The sequence below is a fragment of the Giraffa tippelskirchi genome, chromosome 3 (genome assembly GCF_054371585.1).
Source record: "Giraffa tippelskirchi isolate mGirTip1 chromosome 3, T2T-mGirTip1v1.2.pri, whole genome shotgun sequence".
Lineage (NCBI taxonomy): Eukaryota > Metazoa > Chordata > Mammalia > Artiodactyla > Giraffidae > Giraffa > Giraffa tippelskirchi.
Genome location: NC_137277.1, coordinates 19,722,502 through 19,731,828, shown reverse-complemented (window position 1 = coordinate 19,731,828; position 9,327 = coordinate 19,722,502). Strand labels below are relative to the sequence as shown.

Genomic DNA, 9,327 nt, shown 5'->3' with positions numbered 1-9,327 from the left:
GTCCATGCGGTCACAAAGAGTCAGACACGACTTAGTGACTAAACAGCAGCAGCAGCAGTTCATCATATTGTTTTTGACTGAGCCACCAAGCACACACATATTCACTCTATTGCTTATACTTATGTGTTAAAACCCCAAAGTTCCTCACTTTAAGGACGTTCAATGAATTAATCATCGCATTCAAAGATGATTATTTTCTGGACCTAAGAGATATAGAGCCAATATTGGAAAGAGGGTTTGATCTCCCAAATCAGAGGCATTTTCTAGACCCTAGGGAAATACAGAAATGTCCAGAAATGTGACAGTCCCACTACAATAGAACTTATTATATTTTAAAATTTAACTATTTAAAAGTTGAATTGCTAGAGCACCAAGACTTTTCTTTGTTCCCAAATAAGTGCAATTGCAGATTTGGGAAGTCAGACATCTTTGCAAGAACCATGGCAGATTTAGACTCTGTCCTGTGTCTCTGGCTAAGTTTCAGAACCAGGAGGGCAACCCCTTGTACTGTCAAGCAGCAATGCCAAAGTTAATAATTGGCTGTGCCAGCCCATGGCTGATCAGGCTGTTTTTGTGTGCCTGTTTTTCTATTTTACGTAAATCATGCTGAACATGTTTGCATCAACCTACTGGTGATGCACCTTTGATCAATAGATTTTAGACAAAAGTGGTTTTTGAGTCCAAAGATCAGGGCTGGGTTGGCCTGCAGACTGGATACAGGGTGTATAAAACAGAGAGGCAAGGCAAGGCTGATAACAGAGCAATCACCACCCAGTCTGAAATAACTGCAAGGGCACAGCTGAAGGCTTCCTGAGCGAGGATGGAGAAGGGAATGAACGTTCTGCATGACTTTGGGATCCAGTCAACACACTACCTCCAGGTGAATTACCAGAACTCCCAGGATTGGTTCATCTTGGTGTCCGTGATTGCAGATCTCAGGAATGCCTTTTATGTCTTCTTCCCCATCTGGTTCCATCTTCGAGAAGCTGTGGGCATCAAACTCCTCTGGGTAGCTGTGATTGGAGACTGGCTCAACCTCGTCTTTAAGTGGTGAGTAAGAGCCAGACAAAGAGGAAATCAGCAAGGAAAGAGGCTGGCATTGTCTTTGGAAAGGTCTGTCCATCGGAAGTTGCTTTTTCATGCTAGTCATGCAATCATGGTTTACTCCCCTCCTGTCTCTGGATCCTCTATAGAAAGAGGGAAGACAGAGAAAACCCTGTCAGTGAGTGAAGATACAGGAAAGGCTATTTCATACGGATGGAAGGCCAGCTAGACCTAGTGAATTATAGGCTATAAGCAAAGCAATGCCATTTTTCTATTTGCTTGTTTTTGTGTTTTTTATTTGTTTTTATGGCTGCTCTGGGGCTTGATGGCTGTGTGCAGGGTTTCTCAAGTTGGAGAGAGCAGGGGCTACTCTCTAGTTGGGGTGCACGGGAGTCTTGTTGTAGTGGCTTCCCTTATTGGGGTGCACGGGCTCTAGAGCTCAGGCTTCAGTAATTCTGGCACATGGGTTTAGTTGCTTCGCAGCATGTGGGATCTTCCTGGAGCAGGGATCAAACCCGTGTCCCTTGCATTGGCAGGTGAATTCTTAACCAGTGGACTACCAGGGAAGTCTGAAACTCCGTTTTATTACTTTGAAGCAGCATAGGAGACACAAAGATAGATGTGTGATGGAAGAAAGATGAGGTATGAAAAAAGGAAACAGGCAATTTCAAAACCCGTTGTGTGAGGTCATGAAAAGCAATTCAGAGACCTCTCTTGTTCAGCCAGCTCTATGTCTTGGGCAGCTCAGAGAAACTCTCTGAGTTTCTGTTTTATAATCTGTAAACCTAGATTATCTCTGGGATCTTAATAATTACTATAGTTATCAACAATTGTTGATCCTGTAGTATGTGCCAGGCCACGTGCTAAGCACTTTTTATAGGGTGTTACTACTATATTACAGATGAAGAGACTAAGGCACTGAGTTAAGTGACTAGAAAAACATAGGTAGTAAATGTCAGAGACAGGATTCAAGCCCAGGCAGGCTGACTTCATAGGCAAGGCTCTTAAGAATTATGTTATATCCAGTGCTAATAAACTGACTTTCAAAAGGTAAAGAAGCCCCAATGTCAGTATTTGCCAATTTCTACTGTGTCTGTTGTCCCGTTATGACCACTTTCAAGCTGTCAGTGGGTCTGGCTTTCAAAAATCCTGAATATTTTACAACTGTTAGCCAGTACCAGTTGACCCCAACAAATCACTACTTTGGTCTCTATTTCTTCATGTAGAAAATGAAGAGTTTGGACCAGCTGCCCTCAAAGACTTTGACCATCCCTAAAATTATCTTTGTTTACTGTCAGGTGATTCTTAAGATCTCTTCTAGCTTTAATTTTCTTTGGCCATAAACAAGAAAAGTCTTGAACATTCTTATCGGGCTCAGAAGCCCAAGGCATATTGATGGGATTCTGAAATTTCTGTTGAAAAACCTACCAAGTTTTGTCTATAACTTCCAATATTCAATAGCATGACCTTAAAAGACAAAAAGATAAAGGGTTATTCCAAATATCTGGTTTCATGTCAAGAACCATGGATTTTCTCTAACTTGGTAGAGGTCAGAGTTAGTGGCTGTCGCCAATTTTAGTGAGAAGTCACTATTCCTCCACTGCAGAGCAAAAGAAGCATCCTGACTGACCCTTCACACCTGTTTCCACAATGAAAAACATGCTTTTAAAGGGGAAGTGGTTTGTCTGAGATATTCTGTTTCCAAGCCAGAGGATACAAAACAGGCAAATAGTAAGTATGTATGTCCTTACAGAAAGTGATTCTGATGGAAACAGAGACCACATCTCCTGGGAGGCTTGTCCTTGGGGCTGGGGCTCAGTCTCTGAAGTTCAGAAGAAACCCAAGACTTCGGAGGCCTGAAGAAACGATCAGTAGGATATGCAAATCCAAGTCGCAAACTGTAGTCCCTAGGCATCCTTCTAGGGCAAATTCTTCTCAGAGTTAAAAAAAAAAAAAAGCTACATAGCTGCTGTTAATCTGCCTGCCAATGCAGGAGGCTTAGGAGACCTGGGTTCTATCCTTAGGTCAGGAAGATCTCCTGGAGGAGAAAATGAAAACCCACTCCACTATTCTTGCCTGGGATATCGTATGGACAGAAGAGCCTGGTGGGCTACAGTCCATGGAGTCACAAGAGTCGGACACGACTTAGCAACTAAACCACCAGCAGCTGCTGTTAATATGGTTTTGAGAATATGGGATTTATTTATTTACGTTTGAATAAATAATACCTCCAAAGGCAAAATTCACAAGTTCTATAAAGGATGCTCCATAAAAGCCTCCCTCCCCTGCTTTTCCCTAATGTTCCCCTTCTTGGAGGGGCTCACATTCTGTGTTGGATCTCAAGGATCTTCTCCTCGAGCTACTACTCTCTCTTCTTGAAGATGTGGCATCGGGCCAAAGCTTTCCTTCAGTAACTCCATACCCCGGTTCTGCTTTTTCACAGGATTCTCTTTGGACAGCGCCCATACTGGTGGGTTCTGGACACCGACTACTACAGTAACACCTCAGTGCCGTTGATAAAGCAGTTCCCGGTCACCTGTGAGACCGGCCCAGGTGAGAGGCCCAGCCCTCATCCAGACAGAAGCTGGGTGGACCGTGCTCATTGTGGACACCTGGCAACATTCGTGCTGGATGAAGCCGTTTTTGAGGGGGACGTGAGCAGAGCCACTCCTTCAAGTTCTGGTCATGGTCTTGGATTTGGTACAACTCCATCTGAATTCACTTCGGCAAGGCCTTCCAGAATAGCCTGTGACTGCCACTTTGGAATCTGCCTGATGTTTCCAGAACAGAAGTAGCTAGTTCAGAGAGGCAAGGGCTCCCTCATAGACAAAGGGCTCATGAGAGTAACTGTGCTGTGGCCCTTTGTCCAGGAAGGGAACATGGTAGAGGCCTGAGCCCCTGGTCATCCTTCCCAGAAGCCTGGCCAGGAAGATGTGTCCTCCCCAGCTGACCGTTCAGTCCCACACCCTGTCTGTACTTTACTAGTTACACCCAGACAGGCGTTGTTCAGCCAAATGATAGATTTCATTTTTCAGTAAGAAAAAGGAATTTTCAACCCCTCCGCTCCCCTACAGGTCTCAGCGTTAGTGTCCCTAAACTCAGGGCCCCTATCCTTGACTCCCAGACGAGGGCATTGCCCTTAGTTATTTGTTTTCACAAATATTTGTTTTCACTTTAGAGTATATTCACTCATTCAAATATTATTTATCAAGTATCTGTACCAAACCTTGTTCTAGGCACTTGAAAGGCCTCAATGAATAAAACCAAGATCCCTACCCGTGGGAATTCCTTGGTGGTTCAATGGTTCAGCACTTCACTCGGCGCTTTCACTGTGCATGGGTGCTCAGTCGCTCAGTCATGCCCAACTCTTTGAGACCGCATGGACTGTAACCCGCCAGGCTCCTCTGTCCATGGAATTTTCCAGGCAAGAATACTGGAATGGGTTGCCATTTCCTCCTCCAGGGGATCTTCCCAACCCAGGAATCAAACCCACATCTCGTTCAGCTCCTGCACTGGCAGGCAGATTCTTTACCACTGAGCCATCTGGGAAGCCTTCCCTGTGGTGGCTCAGGCTCAGTCCCTGGAAGTAAGATCCCGAAAGCTGTGTGGTGCAGCTGAAAACAAAAAGCCTCCTACCCTTGTGGAGCTTATATTTGAATGAGATGTGTATGTGTGTGTGTGTGAGAGAGAGAGAGAGAAAAAAAAATCATAATACACAAGTAAAATATTTAGGATATTAGAAGAAGGAGGAGGAGGAGGAAGAGAGGCAAGGGTTTATGTGGGGCTCCCTGGAAAGCAGACTCAGATGGAGATCAGCATGCAGGAGGTGCTACACTCGAGGGCAGTACTTGTGGAAGGAAGGGACGGAAGCTACCTGGGCAGAAGTCTAATTGCCATTCAGTCTCAGCTAACCCCATAGGAGCTCTGAATTGATTCAAGGGGACCAGGCCTTATACCCCAATAGAGATGAGTGATTGGGTGCAGGATCCCCCCCAGGGAAAGGGTAGTAATAGAGATGAGTGATTGGGTGCAGGGGGCCCCCCAGGGGAAGGGCAGTTCTGCTCAAGATGGCTCTCATCAGCCCAGGGCAATGTCCAGTGAAGTCTGAGCACTGAGGGCCACCTGCAGCCACACTCTCAACAATAGAAAAGGAAAAATAAACCCTTTAGTCCAGAAAAGGATCTGGTGGCACAGGGCCCTCCCCCTTTCAGGGAAAGGAGACCAGGAATAGCAATTGGATGCAGTGTTAAATAGAGTGGTCAGGGCAGGATTCACTGAGAAGCAGAAATCTGTGCAAACGCTTAAAGGGGGCAAGAGAATTAGCCAATAAATCCTGGAGGAAGAGGTGTCTGGATAGAAAGACCAATGTCACAGACACTGGGGAGGGAGTGTGTTTAAAGGAGAGCAATGAGGCCAGCATGGCCAGAGCTGAGTGAGCAAAGAGAGTAGAAGAGAGGTAATGGAGGGCAGACCGATTTGCAATTATATACCCAGCAGGTTGATTCTGTGTGTAATCTCTAGACTGTATATAGACTGTACAATCTCAAGAGCTGAGGCTTTCTCTGACTGTGCCACCCACTGTTCTCCCAGAGCCTAGCATATTGCTGGGCATGTAGTAGGAGCTTAATAGATATGTGTTACATAGATAACTAAATAGGTAAATGAATGGATGGCAGGATGGGTAGATGGGTGGAAAGATGGATGGGTGGATGGATAATTGAATGAACGGATGAAAAGATAGATGGCTGGCTGGCTGGATGTAAAGATGGATAGATAGCTGGCTGGATAGATGGATGAAAAGATGGAAGGAAGGATGAATGGACGGATGGATGGATAGATGATGCCCCCTAGCAATCTCCCAGATGAAGATTTTTCAACTTTGGTTCATTTATTCATCTCTTTCCTATTCTTTAGGGAGTCCCTCTGGCCACGCCATGGGTACAGCAGGTGTATACTATGTGATGGTCACATCCACCCTCTCTATCTTTCGGGGAAAGAAAAAGCCAACCTACAGATTTCGGTAAGAACTCAGCTCTGGGTTGTGGGTGGTGGATGGCAGGAGGTGGCTCTCTCTCTGGTGAACATACCACTTGCTCTTCCTCCATGCCCCCCGCCCACCTCATGCCTTGGGTTGGTACTGCTAAGAGTTGTAGCAGTTCTGCTGGGAGTGAACATTAGGGTCACAGAATGTTAGGGCTAGAAGGGACCCACATGGGCAACATCTAATTTTAGAGATCAGGAATAAGGCCTAACATAGCAGAGGGCTTTCTCAAGATCAGCTAGTGAGGAAGAAGCAGGCTGTAAATAAAAGCTCATTTCCGTACCAAACATTGCGATGCCCTATCCAGGTTAAAATAAACAAAGAAGCAAAAGACATTACTTTTACGGGGAATTCTGAGTATGCAGCCACTGAGCAAATCCTTCATTATGAAACATAAAATAGGGAGGTTGAAATTCACATACACAGTGGTTCACCACTTGCCACGGGTAGCTTTGAACTTTTGAGTATAGTCTTCAGTTTATAAAAAATACCACTAATGTAACCTGAGTTTGCCAGGCTCCAGTGTTCCTGCTGAGGCTATTCTCTTTGGTGAAGGATCTATATCTGGATTTTCTTATGACTGCCTCTTCCATTGCAGGTGCTTGAATGTCATGTTGTGGTTGGGATTCTGGGTCGTGCAACTGAATGTCTGCCTGTCACGAATCTACCTTGCTGCTCATTTTCCCCATCAAGTTGTTGCTGGAGTCTTATCAGGTACCAACTGCTCTGGTTCCCTCCCTCTAACCCCCACCTATACCATTCCTTCCTAATCAGGACAAAATGCTAGCATTCCAGCCATGTTCTGTGTATAATCAACATCGTTAGTATTTCAGCTGGTTGGAAGTCAAGGATGGGCAATTTAAATGATTCATTTCTATGGGAGTGCCAAGATCTATACAATTAAGTGTGCTTCAGAAAAATGACAAGACAGCAAATTAACTTACCCAGTTGACTTTGCCTAAAATCTCTGAGATATTTTTACATTCTTTATTTCTTACAGCTCTTCAGTTGGAAGTGGGCCCTAGGTTAGGGTTAAGAAAATCTATCAAATTTAACAAATTAACACAATGTTCTTGGAAAGCTCTTTATTTAAATAAATTCATTTGCAAACCTAATAGATGCCCACAGCTGGTCTTTATTATAGCTTCTGTGTTTCAAATATGTTGTTTTCTGAGATCCAGCTAATAAGGGGCAGAAAAGACTTAGGTAAGTTAAGTGTAAGAAAGAATTTCTTGACTTTGTGGGAAGCACTGGAATATAAGACCTTAGGGGAAATGTGGAATTTTCCCCCTGGAGACCTGAAAAAGCAGAGGAGAGCAGCATTCACAGAAGCATGTTGAGAACAAGAAAAATGATGACTTCCTGGCAACTATGAAATTAACACAGCATTATAGCACTGGGTTCCATGTTTGAGGAAGAGCCTGGAAGTTCATGTTACATCAAATATCTGGGAAAGTTTAAGTCAGAAAGAAGAATAACTATCTTTATTTTTTGAGTTCCCAATCTGTTTTGTCTAGTCTTTTCCGCCCAGTTTATTATTTTTAAATTGAAGTATAGTTGATCTACAATATCATGTTAGCTTCAGGTGTACAGCAGAGTGATTCAGTATATATATATTCCTTTTCAGATTCTTTTCTCTTATAGGTTATTATAAAGTACTGAGTAGAGTTCCCTATGCTATATAGTAGGTCCTATATCTATTTTACATATAGTAGTGTGTATATGTTAATCCCAACCTCCTAATTTATCCCTCACCCCTGAGAATGAAAAAATAAGTGAAAATGATAGTCGCTCAGCTGTGTCGACTCTTTGCGACCCCATGGACTGTAGCCCACCAGGCTCCTCTGTCCATGGAATTCTCCAGGCAAGAATACTGGAGTGGGTAGACACTCCCTTCTCCAGGGGATCTTCGAGTGTGTTTAAAAGTGTTAACGGAGGCTCTAGAGTTACTTACAAACTCCTACGAAAATAACTGAGACCAATCAGTTCAGTTCAGTTCAGTTGCTCAGTCGTGAGAGATAGGTTTTAGCTCAGCACGAAGAAGTACCTTCTAATGATCAAATTCATGCAAAGATGAAATGGGCTGCCTGAGTGGGAGTGAGCTCTCTACCCCTGAGGGTATTCAAACAGAGACCACCCCTGACCCTCCTCCCAACACAGGAAGTTTGCATGTGGTGGGGGGAAGTAAGTGGCATATCTCTTCCATCTCAAAGAATCTATGGCTGAGGACAGGCTGGAATCACACATGGGAAAAAACCAAATGACCCTCTAATCTGGCCTCTGTGATTTAACTCCACAATGGTGGGACAGATGGCAGGTCACCCATTGCTCCAAACTCACTTCTAGCTGACGGGCCAGCACCTTCCCCAGTTCTCATGGTCATTCCTTCTTCCACTCAGGCATTGCGGTTGCTGAGACTTTCCGCCACATCCAGAGCATCTACCATGCCAGTCTCAAGAAGTACTTTCTCATCACCTTCTTCCTGTTCAGTTTCGCCATTGGATTTTACCTACTGTTAAAGTGGGTGGGGGTCGACCTGCTGTGGACTCTAGAGAAAGCCAAGCGAAGGTGTGAGCGGCCAGAGTGGGTCCATATTGACACCACACCCTTTGCCAGCCTCCTCAAGAATCTGGGGACCCTCTTTGGCTTAGGTCTGGCTCTCAACTCCAGCATGTACCGGGAGAGCTGCAAGGGCAAGCTCAGCAAGTGGTTCCCGTTTCGCCTCAGCTGCATCGTGGCCTCCCTCGTCCTCCTGCACCTCTTTGACTCTTTGAAACCCCCCTCCCAAATCGAGCTGATCTTCTACGTCCTGTCCTTCTGCAAGAGTGCAGCGGTGCCCCTGGCATCTGTCAGCCTCATCCCCTACTGCCTCGCCCGGGTGCTGGGCCAGCCCAACAAGAAGACTTTGTAAAGGGATATGGAGTCTTCAGAATTGAAAGCCAATGACTCTTCCAAGGATTGAGGATAGTTAGGGCCTTCTGCCAGCCGGTGGTCAGGCCAGAGGTACTAGAGTCAGCTCAGGCGGCCCCCTTTCCCCCTTTGCAATTCTAATTGTATTGGGTGATGTTTTATTGAAAAGCTAGAGACAGTTTTTATTTGAGAAAGCCTCATTGGAAGGTAGGTCATTCTGGATTTTTCTTGCGAAGGTGTGCTTTTTTTTCTGTCCAGTACAAAAGCAAGACTTCTTGGTAGTAGTAGTAGTTTAGTCGCTAAGTCATGTCCAACTCTTGCGACCTCATAGA

General features: G+C 44.9%; 1 protein-coding gene across 2 annotated transcripts; it reads left to right on the top strand.

The window, feature by feature from the left end:
• The first annotated feature begins 820 nt into the window (after positions 1-820).
• On the top strand, positions 821-8,996 carry G6PC1 (glucose-6-phosphatase catalytic subunit 1). Of its 2 annotated transcripts, XM_081577450.1 has the most exons (6): positions 821-1,050; positions 3,488-3,597; positions 4,811-4,816; positions 6,042-6,064; positions 6,684-6,799; positions 8,485-8,500. In XM_081577450.1, exons 1-6 carry the CDS (start codon positions 821-823, stop codon positions 8,498-8,500), a joined length of 501 nt encoding a protein of 166 aa, XP_081433576.1. The 2 variants fall into 2 exon arrangements, with proteins under 2 accessions (XP_081433576.1, XP_081433575.1); XM_081577449.1 differs by lacking the exon at positions 4,811-4,816 and having other exon boundaries at positions 5,959-6,064; positions 8,485-8,996.
• Positions 8,997-9,327: the final 331 nt, after the last annotated feature.